Source organism: Phocoena sinus, chromosome 3 (genome assembly GCF_008692025.1).
Source record: "Phocoena sinus isolate mPhoSin1 chromosome 3, mPhoSin1.pri, whole genome shotgun sequence".
Classification (NCBI taxonomy): Eukaryota; Metazoa; Chordata; class Mammalia; order Artiodactyla; family Phocoenidae; genus Phocoena; species Phocoena sinus.
The window spans coordinates 122,536,526-122,556,025 of NC_045765.1; the positions used below are offsets into that span (position 1 = coordinate 122,536,526).

The 19,500-nt window shown below is 35.5% G+C and overlaps 1 protein-coding gene across 2 annotated transcripts in view; it reads right to left on the minus strand.

Moving 5' to 3' along the window:
- Positions 1-19,500, minus strand: part of RNF180 (ring finger protein 180) — a 306,785-nt gene that overhangs the window by 273,175 nt on the left and 14,110 nt on the right. For both annotated transcript variants that reach the window (XM_032629169.1, XM_032629170.1), the window contains one exon: positions 4,536-4,670. In XM_032629169.1, coding sequence (XP_032485060.1) covers positions 4,536-4,670 — 135 coding nt within the window. Of the gene's footprint in view, positions 1-4,535; positions 4,671-19,500 lie in introns of those variants that run through there.

Sequence of the window (19,500 nt, forward strand, 5' to 3'; positions counted from 1 at the left end):
TGCTCTGAATCCCATAACCATAGAACCAGCAGCCTGCCAGAAATCTCTTTTTAAATGTCCTTTTAGGCCACATAAACTTGACATGCCCCAAACTGTGTCAAAACGGACTAAGAAGTGAAAGCGGAGGACATCACGTCTGACGCAACACCCACCCCGCCAGACTTCACAAACGGAGACCAATTTTGTTATTTTCTGGTTTTAGGGTTTTCATTGTTATTTTTTGCTTTTGGTTTTGGTTCTAGCCCACATTTCATGTATCTCAGGCCTGAAGGTAGAGTAGGAGTCCCCTTTTGTCCCTGTGGACATTGTAGACTGTCTCAAAATTCCATTCTAAATTCCCAGTCACATGCCTTACCATATGCCAGTGGCTGGAAAACTAAAGCTCAAATGTCCCAGATTCCCTTACAGCTCAAGTTCCACACATGACCTAGCTTTCCCCAAGCTGATACACTGTTCAATATTATGAAAGCAGAAGTGACGAGTATATTTGTGCTGTTTCTTCTAGCAAGCTTGGTTTTGAAGGTACTTAGTTAGTCTGTGGCAAAAGTTAGTGATTCCAGTGTCCAGTTCCTAGTTCTGTGGGGACTAAGGGGCAGCGTGTGAGACTTCCATTTCCTGGCATTGGTCAGGGCTAAACAAGTGTGGTTCTGGAGCCAACAGCTGTGGATGCTATTTCCTCAGTTTCCTGATCCTTTATGTTCTTCTGAGGGCCATTTCACACCCGCATGGGGTGAGGAAGACAGGAGACAAAGTCCAGGGTTTGCTCAGGGTCAGGAGACTATAAGAGGGAACTCCTACATAAAGCTGGGTTATAATATCAGTATAAGGGTGAATGAGAAATAAACCTGTTGCTCAGAAGGACAAAGAAGGAAAGTTGCCTATCTCAACTTTGGTATTCAATAGAAGGAAAGGAAAAAATCTTCTCAGGGTACTGAAGAATTTCTTAAACAAGAAGTACAGAACATAAAGGAGATGATTAATAAATTTATCTATATTATTTTACAAATTCTGTTCATCAAAAGATACCACAAAGAGTGAAATACAAGTTATATAAACTGGCAAAAGATATTTGCAATATAATAACCAACAAATAATTAGTATTCAGAGTACATAAAGAGCTTCCAAAACTCAAAGCTACATAATAGAAAAACAGGTAAGGACAAAAAGACATTTCACAGAAAACACAAACAGCCTTAAACAATGAAAAGATGTTAAATGTTGGCAAAGATGTGGAATCACAGCAATGTTTAACTGCTGCTCATGGGACTGTCACTTGAAAACAACTTAGCATTGCCCAGTAAAGGTGAAGAATCACATATCCTGCAACATACAACTCCATTTCCAGTAATATACTCCTGCCTATGTCTGTCAAGATATGGACAAGTAGCATGGCTTGTAAGAGCAAAACAACTAGATTTAACTCAATGGTAGAGTGAATTATAAATTGTGATATGTTAATACACTGGAATACTACACAAAAGTGAAAAACTGGAGCTGCACTACATGCTGATATTAAGTAAAAGCAGCAATTCCCAGAAGAATACCCACCTATGTTGTGATTTCATTTATAGAAAGTAGACAAAACGCTTCCAGAAACAAGAAAAACACTTATTTTATACACAGATACATTTTAAATTATATTGTTATATAGGTAATAAATTAAGATGATTTGATAGGTGATAAATTTAGCATTCTTTCATCATAGCATCTGATAGATTACTTTTAGATTACAATATTTTGTTTCCTTTAATTAAAACAGATGCTTCTAAGTTCATCTTTAATATTTATATAAAATGCATGTATTTATAAATGTAAAATATGTTTGTATAGTTCAAAGAAATACTTAAAGAGAAGCAAATACCAATACACCCACCACCCAGCTTAATAAGTACAACATTACCACTACTTTAGAAGCCCCCTCAGGATCCCTCTCTAATTGTATACTCCTCCTTCCCCCTAGACTTAACAATGATATTGAATTATTCCTCAGGCAGGTTTTTAACAGGTTTTATATGTGTATGTTTTATTTTATATGCATATTATATACCTTTATATACATTATTTTATATAAATATAAAAATATTTAAATAATATATTTATGTAAATATGCATTTTATATCTATTATTTTTAATAAATATATTTTTATTTTATAAGTTAGTTTCAATAATTATACATATATATTTTATTATGTATATACATAAACATTTTATTTTATATATAAAACTATAGTGACAGAAAGCAAATCAGTGGTTGCCCAAGGCTGGGCTTGGAAACAGGGCAAATGGGTCTAAGAAAACTTTCTGAGGTAAGAGAAAGATTTTAAAACTGTTATCATTGAATTGTATTCTTACAATAAATAAATTTTATGGTTTACAAATTATACTTAAAAATCTGTAAAAAAAAATACATACATAGATTTCACAATCTCCTTTGGGAAACCTCTGTGACTAGCCCAGGCAACATTTGCTTACATTCCTCTGTTAGAATACTTATCAAATCAGGCTACACTGCTTGGCCTATTTTTAACTACAGTTTAAAGCTCCTAGAGGACCAGAATGATTTTTCAATCTTGTATCACTCTCTTCTACAACCTATCCCATTACATCCTAGAGCAGTGTTTGAACTTCTCTTGCTTATTGAGAAGGTGTGACATTGCATAATACCCTGATGGAGGAGCAAAGGCAGTAAAGAGAGTGTGGGGTGAGGTGCACAAGCTCAGGACCCTCAGTGTCAGGTTCAACTGTAACTGCACTGCTGGTAAAAGTGTAATCTGAGGCAATTTATTTAATCTTCTGTGCCTCAGTTCCCTTATCTATAAAATTGAGATGATAGATTATCTCCTTCAAGATAATCTATCCTTCTATCCTTATACTATAAGGAATGAATAATATAAAACATTCAAAACAACGCCTACCTAATAAGCATAAAAAAAGGTACTGGACATCATTATCACTAGGAAAAAAACAAATTAAAACTATAATGATATACCACTATACATCTACCGGAATGTCTCAAGTTACAAAATCTGAAAATACCACTTGTAGACAAAAGGTGTAGAGCAACTGGAATTCTCATCACTGTTGCTGGAAGTGAACATTCACTTTGGAAAACTACTAGCAGCTTCTTAAAAACTTAAAATACACCTACTCTATGACCCCCCCAAATTCATTCCTATGTATATATCAAAAAGAAATAACAAAACACAAACACATAAAGTCTTTTACAAGAATACTGATAGCAGTTTTATTCATAACCCAAAACTAGAAATTCAAATGTCCATCAGCAGAAAAAAATGATAAATTGTGGTATATTCATAAACGGCATACTACTCAGGAAAGAGGAAGCAAACTACTTAACACAAAATATAAATGAGCCTTTAAAACATTATGCTGAGCAAATTAAGTCAGGTGCAAAAGAGTATATGCTATATGATTCCATTAGAATGAAGGTCAGGAACAGGCAAAACTAGTCTATGGTGATAGACATCAATATAGTGGTTGTCTTGTGAGAGGCGAGTATTGCCTGGAAAAGGGCAAAACAACTTTCTGGGGTGATGAAAATATTGTATATCTTGATCTGATTCGTAGCAGGGCTGAAAAAAATTTATCAAGCTGTATACTTTTTTTTTTTACTCTATAAATTACACCCAATAAAATACTCAGCATGAAAAGATTTTTTCCTCCAATTGTTTTTTCAGTTTTTAAAAAATGTTAAAAAAAAAAGTAGCTGACATGTAGTAAGTATGCAGTCAAAGTCTTCCGCTATTATCAGTTCAAGCTGGCTAATCTGTTAGAGTGGATATGAAATAATCATGATCAAATGTGGCTGAGGAAAAACTTAAACAAAACAGTCTCTCAAAGCAGGGGAAGAAAACAATTACATCCACTCTCTCTGCTGAATTGAGAATTCCCTGTAAAGTGCATGGATTACTATCTAGTTTGGACCTCTTTGATACTGCCTCTTGCATATTGCTCTTAGAGAAGTTTAGGGATTTTATCTGTTTTTTTAAAAACATTTACTTTTCCCAGGAAAACCAATTAAATGCTTTTAAATATTATTCAGGTTTTTCTATTGACTTTTAAATTATACATGAACTTTCCCTTTTAGGCCCATACTGAATACTATATATATAATATGTATATATATATGTTTATATAATGTATACGTTTTTATATACATATAAAAATAGGTTTTCTATTTTTTAATATGATCTTGAATTAATTGTGTGGTGATGACTAAGGTTCACTCATGGTGGGGATAAAATAAACATAGACTATTATCTTCAACCTATGTTTGTGATCCTGCACTTAAAACTTTAACGTCATGTTAATGTCAGCAGCTAGAGGTAAACTTAATTGTAACTGTGGAAGGTGGGATGCCTTTCGAATACCACTTTGAAATGTTTTCAGTGGATCAGGTAAAATAAGGTAAAAGCTAAGTCAGGTGTGGAGGGATATGTGTACATGTGTAGGTGTGCCCCCAGCATTTCTATACTAGGAAATTATTTGATGATTATACAGTTAGCAATACTCACCTTAGTCACTTGATTCTCAAGACATTCCATGAAACAACCAGAACCTGCTATGCATTTTCTACATTTCCAACAACGAAGAATACTTATTTCTTCTTGATTATGATTCTTAGTTATCAATTCTTTACTTCTCTTCATCTGTGGGAAAATTAATGCATTTTTAGAATGTTAAACCGTGTCAGATTAAACTTGATTTTCTAAACCCTTTGAACAGCATTAGCTACATGAGGACCAGAAGGAAGAGAATTATCATTTATTGAGGTACCTACTAGTCTTAGGCTAGGGGTGCTCTATAAACTATATCGAGGATTAATTCTGACAATGATGCATTATATTAGTGACTACCAGCTTCTTTTATTTTTGCAGAACATTTTGTCTATTTCTTTCCATCTGTTCTCACTAACAGTGGTAAAAGGTAAGAACAGTTAAATAAGTTACTCCAGTATTTAAAACTCATAACAAAGAACTATAAATATTCTTACAAATAGGATGTTTTGAATAGCCAAAGCATTAAATTTTAAATATAACAGGATTTACTGAGTTGTAGTTAATTCTGTGAAAATTAGAAGTAATTACTTCACACGGGTCAGAATGGCCATCATTCTGGAGAAAAGGGAACCCTCTTGCACTGTTGGTGGGAATGTAAATTGATACAACCACTATGGAGAACAGTATGGAAGTTCCTTAAGAAACTAAAAATAGAACTACCATATGACCCAGCAATCCTCCTACTGGTCATATACCCAGAGAAGACCATAATTCAAAAAGACATATGCACCCCAATGTTCACTGCAGTACTATTCACAATAGGCAGGACACGGAAGCAACCTAAATGTCCATCAACAGAGGAATGGATAAGGAAGATGTGTACATATGCACAATGGAATATTACTCAGCCATTAAAAGAAACGAAATCTGGTCATTTGTAGAGACGTGGATGGACCTAGAGACTGTCATACAGAGTGAAGTAAGTCATAAAGAGAAAAACAAATATCATTTACTAACGCATACATGTGGAATCTAAAAAAATGGTATAGGTGATCTTATTTGCAAAGCAGAAATACAGACACAGATGTAGAGAACAAACGTATGAACACCAAGGGGTAAAGGGGGGTGGGATGAATTGGGAGATGGGGATTGACATATATACACTATTGATACTATGTATAAAATAGATAACTAATGAGAACCTACTGTATAGCACAGGGAACTCTACTCAATGCTCTGCGATGACCTAAATGGGAAGGAAATCCAAAAAGGAGGGGATATATGTATACGTATAGCTGACTCGCTTTGCTGTACAGTAGAAACTAACACAACATTGTAAAGCAACTGTACTCCAATAAAAAAAAATTACTTCAAATTAATGGGAAAAATCCTGTATCCTAAATGCATTAATTTCTCTTGTATATTGTATTCAGTGGAACAGTTAACTATACTACATCTTGTGCTATGTGCAAAGACTTAGATAATAACCCTACCATTTTTTTAGTCTATTTTTATACTTGAGATTTTATGTCAGTATTGTGATTCAGACCAATTTTGGAAAACAGTTTCATACTAATAAGGATTCCAAAATAGGTGCAGTGTATTTAATAACCTGCCTGGTAACTACTCATTATAAAGAAAAGAAGTGTTAATTTATTAAGCTGTCCACAAGGGCCTACCTAGCTCCCTGGCCACATTCCCTCATTTGTTAGATCTTTAATATTTCATTTATTCAACAAACATTTACTGAGAGCTAACCATATGCCCCACAATGAGTCAAACTCTGGGGGCACAAAGATGAGTAAAACTTATTTTCTGTCACAGACCTCACTTTGCTACAGATCAACAGTTTTCTACCCTAGCTCATTAGAATAACTTGAGAAGCTTTACAAAATAGTGATGTCTAGGCCAGGCCCCACTCTTAGAAATTTTGACTTATTCTGAAATTGGGAGGGAGTTAGGAATGGGTACTTTCTATTAAAAAGTTCCCCAGGTGATTCTATACTGTGGTCAGGGTGAGGACAGGCTGTGTTAATACACAAACAATTAACTAAGATATAACAGCCGAAGGGACAAGAGAGGGAACATAGATGGACTTTAACCAAATTTAAAGGAAGGATTTGAAGAATTCTGCCTGAAAGAGCACAGTATGCCCCTCTTGCAACCTATCTAGCTCTGTCTGACCTTCAGGTGCTAGGCAGCAGTTCAGTCTCCACTGACATCTTCAGAACCCATCCTTAGCCCAGTTGCCACTCTACTTAAGCTTTGTCCTCAATGGTCATCAATAATATCTTAATTTGCAAGTGTCCTGACCTCCCCCTGCTTTCATCATTGTTGATGCTACCCTCCTTAGCTTCATTAGCACTCCTTTCATCTCTCAGTAGTCTTCCTAACATCTTCTATCCTCATCTCCCTTTTAAACACCAATGGTTCTCAACCAGGAATGGGGATTGCAGGGAGGGATAACATCGGAATCAACAAAGGAGAAATTCCATATTCGCCTATGTTCTCCCCTTCCCTGAGATCCATACACACCTCCCCACTTCTCCCCTCCCCTCAGGGTGGTTCCACGCCCTCTTGGAGTGCAAGCATGTAGTTAGAAAAAGCTCTATTGGTGATTCTAATAAGTTTTCACTGAGAATTATACTCTGTGTGACAACTCTTTTATGGCAATGATTTTTAAATCTATACATCTAGTTTGATCTTATTCCAAAGCTCTAAGACCGATATTTTCAAATTCCGAATGTCAAATGCTATCTCTACATGAATCTCCTTTAGGGCCTTTGTAGTGGCTGTTCGCTCTGTCTACCCTGTACAGTAGCCACTTGTTAGATGTGTTATTAAGCACTCGAAATGTGGCTAATCTGAACTGAGATGCACAGTAAGGGTAAAATATACACTGAATTTTGAATATTGTGTAGAAAAAAAGAATGTTAAATATCTTAATAGTTTTCATATTTATTTCATGTTGAAATCAAATTTTTAATATATCTGAGTTAAATAAAATATAATTGTAAAAATTAATTTCATGTTTCCTTTTACTTTTTGAATGTGGCTACTGTAAAATTTTAAATTACATATCTGGCTTGTATTATACTCCTACTGGATAGCACCTGTCTAGACCTCCTCGCCCCAGGTCTCTGTATGGTTGGCTCTATTCTCATCATTCAGAGGTCAGCTCACATTCATGTCCTCATAGGTATGGTATAAGAAGCACCTGGGGAGTTTATTTAAACGTATGTCACAGGGCCACAGTCCCAGGAATTCTAATTCAATGTTCCTAGGGTGCGATTCTGCGTATTTAACAAGCAACTAGGTGATTCTGTAACAGGTGATCTGAAGATCACACTCTGAGGGACAGAATACAATCTAAGCTCCATTTGCAACAACATGGATAAACCCGGAGAGTATTAAGCTTAGTGGAATAGGTCAGACAGAGAAAGACAAATATGCTACCACTTATATGCGGAATCTAAAAAATAAAACAGATAAATGTATATAATAAAATAGAAACAGACCCACAGGTATAGAGAACAAACTAGTGGTTACAGTGTGGAGAGGGAAAAGGAGAGGGGCAAGATAGGGGTATGGGATTAAGAGCTATGAACCACTATGTATAAAATAGATAAGCAACAAGGGATATGCTGTACAGCACAGGGAAATATGGCCATTATTTCGTAATAACTTTAAATAAAGTATAATCTGTAAAAATACTGAATCACTATGTTGTACATCTGAAACTAATATAACATTGTAAATCAACTATACTTTAATTAAAAAAAACATACAGTCTAAGCTTTTTAAGATGTCAAAAAAGGGCCTTTAGGTAGCACAAGGGATTCTTGCGATGGAACTGTTCTGTATCTGATTGTGGTGTTGCTCACATGAACCTACACATGTGATAAAATCGCATATAACTAAATACACACACACATGAGTACACGTAACTGGTGAAATCTGAATAAAGTAGATTGTTTGAAGGGTATACAGGATTGCTCCATGAATCTGTAATTCACAATTCACAACTGAATCTACAACTATTTCAAAGTAAAAAGTTAAAAAAACCCTTTTACCGCATATATTAAAAACTCAATATTTTAAAAAGTCATAATATTTTTTACCAATTAACTGTATTGACATACTTGTATAATCCTCTATATTTTTTCACTATATTTTTAGCTGCATGTTTTGATTGCCTCTTCATATGACAACTTTGCAATGTCTTCTACAAAGAGAATAAAAAGATCATTTAGTCTTTCCCCTTTAAAAATCAAAAAGGCCCTATACACTTTTAAAATCCAACTCCTAACTAGCTCTCAAGTCTTGGTGTCCCCTCCATGAACACTCCACACCAATACTATGCAGATCTTTGTGCATTTCCCTAAAAATACCTTTTTCTGTTTTCCCACTTTCAAATTTGCTGTTCTCTCTTCCTGTAATATCACTTCCTTTTCCTTTGACTTATTTAAGAAATACTTTTCATCCTTTAAGGCCGAGCTCAAAATTTTCTTTTACAGATGCTCCCCAGAAAACTACACTTCCTCCCTCTTCTGTGTTCCCATGGAACTTTGCATGTACCTCTACAGTAGCACTAGTCAAGTTGCATTACACTTATATGTGTGCATGTGTCCTATTAATTTAATGGTGAGGTCCTAAAAAGCACCATGTTCTATTCAAACCTGCATTTTTACAATCAAATATTGTACCTGGCACCAAAATGACAGTCAACAAGTGTTCGCTGAAATCAAATCAACGAGATCTGGCAGCTCAACTTACAAAAATTATTTTTCCCATACCAATTATTAAGTATGCCTGCCTAACCAGTGGGGTAAAGCAAATAGAAGTCCTTTAGCAAGGGATGTGAGGAGCCCAAGGGAAGAAACAAAGCTGTGTTTATACATATCTGAACTTGAAAGGAGAACTGGAGACTACACTACAGTGACATATTTATAGGACATCTTAGGTGGCTTCTTTCAGAGAATTTATGCTTAAAGAAGACGTCAAACATGGTAAATGAACCTATTAACAAAATGGTAGTCTTTGAACTGATTTGAATACAGCCTGGTTGCCGGACACTAACTCAAATCCATCCTTAACTCCAGCTCCCTAGACACTAGTATGGGTTCTAGAAAAGAAGCTGTATAAGTAAACAACTGAAAATCCTGTTTTTTGTTGGGGTCTAAACAATTTTGAGCAGATACACCAAATGGGTTTAACACTCTGAGGACCTGGGGGCAGCAACTAGAGAACTATCAAAGCAAACAGAGGAGTGACCTTGGGAAACAGTAAAACAACATGAAAATGAACTTACTGCTGAACACATATGAATGTCTCACAATGCTCAGAAATACTTGGAAGGACTCTGCAGAGAGTGCTGGGTTCTGAGCCAACAAATGCAAATAACAAACTATAAAATTCTGGTATTACTGTTCATATGACTGTGGTGCAACTTACAGACTGATAAGGTCTAAGAAATCAGGTAGTCTTCCGCTTTTCTTCCAAATCCTGTTCCTCATCTCTTACTCCAGTTCTCATCAGATCAGATACGTGCGTTTTTCTAAAAGGGGGTGCTTCCTTGGGCCCTAGTTCTTCCCACCTATGTCACAGTCTTTGTTATGGTAACTTTCTTGGCTCCTGCCAAAGCTTGGTCTCTCGGACCAAGCTAGCTGCTAATATCTGCTTGATTTTCTCCATATTGCCTGCTCATAGATTTCCTCTTGCCATACTTCACTACTTATCCTGATATTCCTGTCACTTTCTAGTATTTCCTTAACACAGCTGTTATATGTAAAGTAACGCTTGGCTGAGTTATGCATATCTCTCAAATACTGTACCTATTTCATTACAAAATATCAAAAAAGTCACATTTGTTAACATTACCACTAATCTCAGCCAAAACTTCTTTAATTATCGGGCAGTAGTTAAGCTCATAGCAGTGGACACAAGTTTTTCAAAGTGCTAATTTTTGTTTAAAATTCAAATTTTATCACTTGCAACAAATACCACCAAATATCCATGTCTGAATAACCATAGTTTGTCATTCAAGTAAAAATGGTGTGCCGTGGAAAGGTGGATAGTTCAGCTCTCAACTAAAACAACTGAACAAGGGCTTTTCTTCAAGACTACCCACCATCAGCATTCAGTGTACTACAGAAGTGCTTTATGCATTCTTCCCATTTTTTTTCACATGGAATATTAAAAATATGTATTGAAGAGTAAAGATTTAATAAAATCAATACTATTTACTGCTTCAATAAACAGGTTTTTTTTAATAAATTTATATTTATTTATTTTTGGCTGTGTTGGGTCTTCGTTGCTGTGTGAAGGCTTTCTCTAGTTGCTGTGAGGGCTACCCTTGGTTGTGGCGTGCGGGCTTCTCATTGCAGTGGCTTCTCTTGTTGTGGAGCATAGGCTCTAGAGAGCAGGCTCAGTAGTTGTGGCACATGGGCTTAGTTGCTCTGCGGCATGTGGGATCTTCCCGGACCAGGGCTTGAACCCGTGGCCCCTGCATTGGCAGGCAGATTCTTAACCACTGTGTCACCAGGGAAGCCCAGGTTTTTTTTTTTAACTGCATGTGTATGGCAGTGAAGAATAAAATGGCTACTAATACTGTTTGTCACCACTGCCTTGATTCTGCTAAAGGACCAGAAGTTTTACTCTCTACTGCTTTTCCATGATTAATGAAAATGTTAACAGAGTAGAAAAGGCAAATCACATCTTAGTATTACCAAGAATAGTTTGACCCGATTCTCTGTGGTCCACCAGGGGGTGTGGCCCACATTTTGAGAACTGCTATTTCAGTTCAGCAAAACAGCTGTCCCAAAAATGTTGCCTATGAAAATCTTATTTTCCACCAATATCCTTTAAAATATCTAAGAAGGATAGGTGGGTCCCCATGGAGAAATATATTTATAACAAAATTTATAACAATTTATGAAATTTTCTATAAAGTCAACTACTGGAATTATAATCTATACAAAGACGTTTCATTCCTTCATCTGTCTTTTGCTACTTACAACTTTTTTATGGTAAAAGTCAGCATTTGGCACAGGTCAAATTCTACACTCCTGGGTCTCCAACGTTTGCTCACCTTCTTTTTATTCATGGATTTAAACTTGAGATGAAGTGGACACAATATAAATTGCTAAAATTTATCTAAAATTAGAAAATAAGAATAAACCAAGAAAACTTTAAAAATTGAAATAGACCTCAAATATCTTCTCCAAAACTCATAAAAAATAGGGGGGTGGTCCAGGCAAAAATGATCTAACTGGCAAATTTTACCAATTCTTTAAGAAATGGATAATCTTTGTAATTTATATAATTGTGGTGGCCAGAAAATATAAAAGGAAGATGAGCTCTGCAAATAAAACATAACCTTGACACACTAACTAGACAAGGAGATATAAAACTACACAAAGAGAGTATAAGAAAATTACATACCAATCTATTTAGGAACACAGATGATAAAATCCTAAATAAAATATTAGTCATGGAATCCATCAGTGACGTAAAAGAATAATACATTTTAGCCAAACAAGATTATTTTCAGGAATTCAAGGATGATTCAAAATGAAAAAAAAAAAAGGCCTATTCAATATATTTTACAAACTGTAAGATTAAAAGAAAAAAAACACAGGACCATCTCAAAAGATGCAAAATAAAACTTTTGGTAAAGTTCAACATTTAGTCATGATAAAAAGACAGCAATACTTAGCATCCTAGAAACAGAAGGAAATTTCATTAACCTGATAAAGAAAGGGCTTACTGAAAACCTTAGCAATTATAATACCTGATGGTAAAATTTTAAAAGCATTCCATGAAAATTAGGAAGAAAACAGAGACAATGATGCTGTTTTTCATATTATTCCGCTTTAGAACACAACAGAAGAAATAAGGGGTATAGGATTGGGAAGATTTAGTAAGTGAAAAAGAAATTAAGCGCCTATGACACCATTTTTCTTTTTTGGGCTGCAGATGTTTCCACCTTCTTAGAACTACATTGCTCATTTCTAACGTACTATTAGTTTCTCAGTCTGGACACTCATTATATAGGTGTGCTCACTTTGTGAAAATTCATCAAGCTGTATGCTTGTGATATGTTTATTTTTCTATATGTATCTTATTTCATCAACATAACCCCATGATTGCCTCTGTTTGAGAAGAGTGCATAAAGAATTCTCAACATAGAGCAATGTCTACAGTAACAATTTTCATCATCTGGTCCTGGTTACACTGTAACTGTTTATGATACACGGAAGTCGAGGAATTCCATCGACAGAAGGAATCAGAGATGTATTTTCCTACCTCTGTTTATAGGGGGATTACTTATCCACCACCAAGGGGAAAATGGAGAATGGGGAAGATGTAGGAATGTGTCCCTGCTGCGCTCTCATTATAAAAGTGGCATGTCAAAGATCAGCTTATATGTGGATAAACAGTCCCAGCTCCTTTCATGACCAAAGAATTGGTTAAATGCTAAAGAAGAGTTTGGAATCCAAATCCTACACAATTGGAAATGGGTCAAGATACAAAAATCCAAAGTAAAGATCTCTCACATAGGGACAACACTTTTGTATTTCTGTATTTCATCCAAAGAATTTGAATGTGAAGTATTCTAACTTTTCTACCGTAACAGTAAAGGAAGAAAATTTTAAGCTAGTGTTTTCCAGCAGTTTTATCATCTTTACATATCAATATCAATTATTTGGGCAGAGAGAGGGAAGAATGAATAGGTAAAACATAGGAGAATTTTAGGGCTGTAGAACTATAATACAGTGGTGGGTACATGACATTATACATTTGTTAAAACCTATAGAACTATACACAGAGTGAACCCTAAGGTAAACTATGGACTTTAAAAATAATACATCAACATTCAATCATCAACTGTAAAAAGTGTATCACACTAACACAAGAGGTTAATAATAGAAAAAACTGTACAGGGGAGAGGGAGTATATGAGAGCTTTCTATACTTTCTGTGCAATATTCTTGTAAAGCTAAAACTGCTCTAAAAGTGTCTTAATTAAAAAATATAATTATTTTGACATATAATAGCATTATCTACTCAAAGTTATTAATTTCATTAACAAATGGGAAAGTATACTTTTGTCTTGTTTATTTAAATGATTGATAATAGTTTTTCCTTTGAAATCTGACATTAACATTGGTTTTCCAAATGTAAGAAAAACTTCTACCTTGTCAGTATGATACCTGTATTAGTTTACTTGGGCTGCCATAACACAATACCACAGACAGGTAGCTTAAACAATAGAAATTTATCAGTTCTGAGATCAGGGTGACAGAAATTTTGGGTTCTAGTAAGGGCTTTCTTTCTAGCTTGCAGACAGCCACCTTCTTGCTATGTCCTCACATGGCCTTTCCTCTGTGCATGTGCACTTCTGGTGTCTCTTCCTCTTCTTATAAGGACAACAGTCCTACTAGATTAGGGCCCCGCCCTTATGAGCTCATTAAACCTTAAAGGCCCTATCTCCAAATACCATCATATAGTGGGTAAGGACTTCAATATATGGATTTGGAAGGGAGACAATTCAGTCTATGACATTCCTCCCTCTTGTCCCCAAAATTCATGTCCTTCTCACATGCAAAATATATTCACCCTATCCTAACAGTCTCAAAAGTCTTAACCCATTCCAGAATCTACTCCAAGTCCAAAGTATCATCTAAATCAAGTGCGGCTGAGACTTGAGGTATGATTCATCCTGAGGCAAAATTCCTCTAAGCTGTGAACCTGTGAAAACAGAAAAATTATGTACTTCCAAAATAAAATGGTCGGACAGGCATGGGATAGACATTCCCATTCTAAAAGGGAGAAATCAGAAAAAAGAAAGGAAGGGGTGACAGGTCCCAAGCAAGTCCAAAACCTAGGCAGGCAAACTACATTAGACTTAAGGCTCAACAATAATTCTCTTTGGTTCAATGCTTTGCCTGCTGGGGCCCACTATGGTGGTGGCTTTGTCTTCTGCCCACTGGAATGGGTGGCCTCAAGCCCTTGGCCATGGGAGGCAGCTTTGCCCTTGAGGCCATGTAGAGGGACATGGTCTGCTGAAACTGAGAGGGTGACTCCACTTTGAAACTCAGGAGGAGACAAATTTACCCTCTGGACCTGTGTGCTCCGGGCCTATGCAGGCAGTGGCAGTCCTGCTGATCTCTGAATTATCTTCAGGGTCATTTTTCCCTTTTCTTGAAGGATAAAACATATCTGCAGACAATTCAGTCTAGAACAGTACCTATAAAACCCAAGCCAGTCTTCTCAATTTTGACATTATTAGAAAGCCCACGTTTTATTGTATCTTTCCTTTTATAGAATTCATAGAATAAAATCCTGTGAAAAATACTGAGTTCAAAATTTCTCAAAAGGTAAAAATCATGCTAGTGAACAAGAAAGAAAAATCAAAGGTGAAATGGCCAAAGAATCTGGAGCTCCCTTAACAATTACCTATATATTTCTTAAAAATTGGAACAAGGTATAAACAAAAAGCCAACAGAGGTAAAACTGATAAAAGTGTGGAAGGAGCAATGCATACCAAGTTAGAAAATAAAACACTAAACTGAATTAGCCAATTTGGACCATTTCAAGGCAAATAATATTTCTAAATTTTAGGTTTGTTTGTTTGTTTTTAAGGAAAAGCTAATGAAAATGCACTACAGATAAAGGCTGCTGTCAACCGTGACTCTCAATACCACGTTACTACACCTAAATAATGAAGCATCTATACCTCTTATGTCTGCTGAAGATTGGTTTGAAAGTAGGAGGTCTATGGATACATATGTCAATGGGAGCACATTCACTGCTGATTAGATGGGATTCCTCTTTAATGTGCAAACAAACTAGACATGAGCTCTTACAAAGGAATGATGCCATGGAGAAAAATACAGACTGTCAGTCTTAGTCTGTTGCAATAATAATAGTAGTAAAAAGTCAGAACTATTTGAGGAAATTTGAGTATTTTCTTTATATACACACCTTTCCTGTATATATAACGTTAACAAAAATACACTGATGTCTGGCAGGATTTTGGAGAGAATGACTATTAAAATCAGAGAGAAAATTACTTGCAGAAAAGGAATATTCTATTACTGATTGAGAAATCCTGCCCATACCCCCTGGGGTCTTATATTAAAGATGTGTATATACTTTTCTTTGCTTAAAAGCACCACGTTGCATTTGTAGCCGTGAGACTGAGGCACAATTTGTCACCTAAAGTTTGTAAACTGGAAGTGCTTGGTAGATTATGTCTCCATGAAATAAGCAGCAGTATTTCTTTTGTAATATAAAGAAATGTTCCCAGTGTAAAAGAAATCTTATTGTTATGTAGGACACAGTAACCTCAGAAGTCGTCCACAAATGTTTTGCAGAAGTGGGCTTTGAAACCAATGATTGTTCACATAAACAGAACATCATATGTAATAACTCTGTTGGGAATAAGCTGCACAGATATTGGTTATTTTGTAAAATTGATACCATGTCAGCTCCGCCTGCTGATGTTGAATCTTCTTGATGTGTGTTGTGAACACAGAAGAACTGGAATAAAATGTGCTCAACTCCAAGCAGATACAGAAAAGAAGCATTAATAACACTGCAATCAATGGTCTGTGAAAAATTGCAAAAATATAAATAACTGAGTTTTCAAAGCAGCAGTCACTACACTTGTTTGTAAACTGTTTAAGAACACATCAGGACCCGAAAATTAATCTTACATTAGGCAGAAATTAAAACAGGGTTTTACAGATATAACTCGAGTCCTGTGGAATTTATATGCCTTACGTGGTTCAATAGATATTTTTAGAACATGTATTATTTAGTGAAAGCTGGCTTGTAATTCAGGATCCCTCTTACATTAGCTTTCAATCTTTGTCAAGGGTATCAGATACTTTACAGGTACAAACAGGAGACTGGATCAGGTGATTTCTAAACTGTCAATTCTATAATTCTAGACTTGATAGCTTCAGTGACTAAAATGGGAATTGAAGCCTCCAATTTATTAACTCTACAACTGTCTAAATCACAAATTACAGAGAGACACCTCAATTTTCTTCAATAACTGTTGGTTTACATACTTCAGGGTTGAACATGATAAAGTCAACTTCAACAACTTTAACTGTTTAAATGGTTCTGCATACACTTTAGTGTTCACATTGAGAGACATTTTTCTTGGAAAGCACCCAATTTTGTTGACAAAGAATTATTCAGTAGTTCAAACTACCTTATCACCGTCTGGTCACCTCTACCCACCCTCCCTTTTCTTCCCTTCTACCTCTCCTGGGCTTGCTGAACTCTTAGGCATAATACAATGCATATTCCACCTTAAGGAGAAAAGGTAATATAAATTTGATGCTGTAGTAGCTACCAAGTTCTTTTACACTCTCACATAGCTTCTTAAACTACACACTACACTTGAAGTTGAATACCATCTCTTTATTCTTTTAAATTTCTCCTCTCCCCTCTTCTTTCTCACAAACATACCTCAGACACTCAGTCTTGAATGCTCACTGCAGTCTTTGAATCCAAGTGACACCTTTAAGAATTGTAAAAATATCATTGAAGAAATGTAGATACTTTGTAAATTCTGTATTTTGATTAATTTTGCTCATTTAAACTGCTGCCACTCTGGTAAAAGAAGGAATGCACTCTAAAAATGGATGAAAGTAATAGTATGTAGCACCCAAATATTCATTTATTTCTCACATGCTACTTCCTTAGGAAGAAAATATATGAAAAGGTAGAAATTACATACAGAATTAATAGAGTTATGAGGAAAGCTAAAATATACTTTCAAAATGGTGTGTGTCTATTTGTTCTCATATGTAAATCTTAGAAATCACCATATGATGAGTCTACAAAGTTTTGTTCCGAGCAATAGGTATAGTCATATTTGGAGATTTTTGAGACTAGGATACATCTGAACATATTTTTTAAAAACTGCCAAAAATATTTCTGATTGACCAAGAAGAGGCAGTAGCATGAAGAAAATAAAACCAGGTGATTTTTAAAAATTAATTTTAACTTGTGTTTTGAGGCTACAAATATTCACTCATTCAGTGAATATTTGCTGAGAACCTACTGTTTTGTCAGGGAACACACACAAAAAAAATAAAAATAAAACATGTACTGTGAATGCATATGAGAGGGTAAGAGGGGTTCTAAGCCAGTTGGGAGAGAGAGAGAGAGTAGGCAAAATTGTCAGGGTTCTCAGAGGAAAGTATCTAATTAAAGAATTGATCCTGAGGTCAATTGCAGCCTTGTTTCCCCAGGTGCTTCTCAGGCTGATTTCTTAGAATGGAAAATAAGAGCTAAAACATATTTACTTTACGTAAAATATATTAATATGATATGAAGCATGGTCTTAACTGAAAGCTGATAATAAGTAAGTTGTGGAACTCACCATGCTTTTATTGGATGGCTATATTCTTTTTGATGGGTCAAGTATCAATAATCAAAAAAGAATTCAAACGAGAAATTGGTAACAAAAATAAGCACACTGGCTTCAAAACCCTTTTTTCTCCTGGGCAAAGGTGTAGTTACACAGAGATGCTTTTTGCTGGATACAGAGGCAGCTATACTAGGTTACTGCAAAAGATTGCTAGATAATGGAGACAAAAAAGTAGTAGGTATCTCCTAGCAGATAAAGCACTGACCTGGAAGCTAAGGAACTTGGGCTTGTTTATTTTACTTATTTATCCCATCATCTTCCCCACAAAAGGGTTTAAAGCTCTTGGCACTTTCATTGTTTGCTTCTGTCTTTCCTGAACAGCCTTTATCTTTGAATAGTTCACCTGTTACCTAAGCCTCTGTCTAGTACTCATGTCACTACACCACCAGGTATTATACTAATGTGTACGTTTGTTTCTTCCTCTAAGTTGTAAGTACCCAAAGAAAGGGCATAAGCAGTATCTCAAATCTTCATAGTCCTTTATAATACCACATGATGCTTTTTACACGCCTATATATGTTGTTGATATGAATTGGAGGCAACTAATTTTCTCACTCTGGGCACTGTAAGGAAATTCTAACAGATCACATATAACCCACATTCTTCATTTCACATAAATTCACCTATGAGCCAATTCTATGACTAATTTCATTATACTGCATTACATGGGGAAAAAGTCCAATTTAGAGACTAAAATATAATTAACATTTTCATATGATTCTAGATTAATCAATAGCTTGTCCTAATATACAAGGTGCTTCCAAAAGATTATGCCCCTGCACTACTAAACTCTTACTTACTCATAATTACTTAAGGTTAGAAAAGAAAAATTGGATAAAGTAGCACTTTTTTTTAAGCCACTTAGTTTCTGGTATTTTTTTCATTTACATTATGGTTTATTACAGGATAGTGAATATAATTCCCTGTGGGATACAGTAGGACCTTGTTGTTTATCTATTTTATGTATAGTAGTTTAAAGTAGCACTTTTTAAATGGCTTACTAGATTTAGTTTTAAATAAGATTCTGAGTATAAAGCGGAAATATGGTTATGAAACTATCAATTTAACTCTCCTACTAGATAAACTCCATTATAATGGAAAAATGTTGCTACAGTAATCCAGCCAAAAGATAAGGCCCAGATTGGGGTGATAGCAGTGGTAGTGGTAAATAATGGTCAAATTCTGGATATACACTGAAGGTAGAACAAACAGGATTTCCAGACAGACTGAATATGGGGTCTAAGAGAAAGAGGAATCAAAGATGGCTCCAAATCTTTTGGCATGAGCAACTGTAAGGATGAACTGCCATCGACTGATATGGGGACAGATGCAGGTGGAACAGAAAGGGCAGATCAGGAGTTCAGTTTTGGATGTATTAAGTTTGAGATGTCTATTCAACTTTCACAAAGAACTGTTAAGTGTAAGCTGGATTCAAGAATCTGGAGTTCTGAAGGGTGTCTGAGCAGGAGCTTTAAATGTGGGCAGGTTCTCTAAAGCCATGAAAATGGATGAGATCTATAAGGTT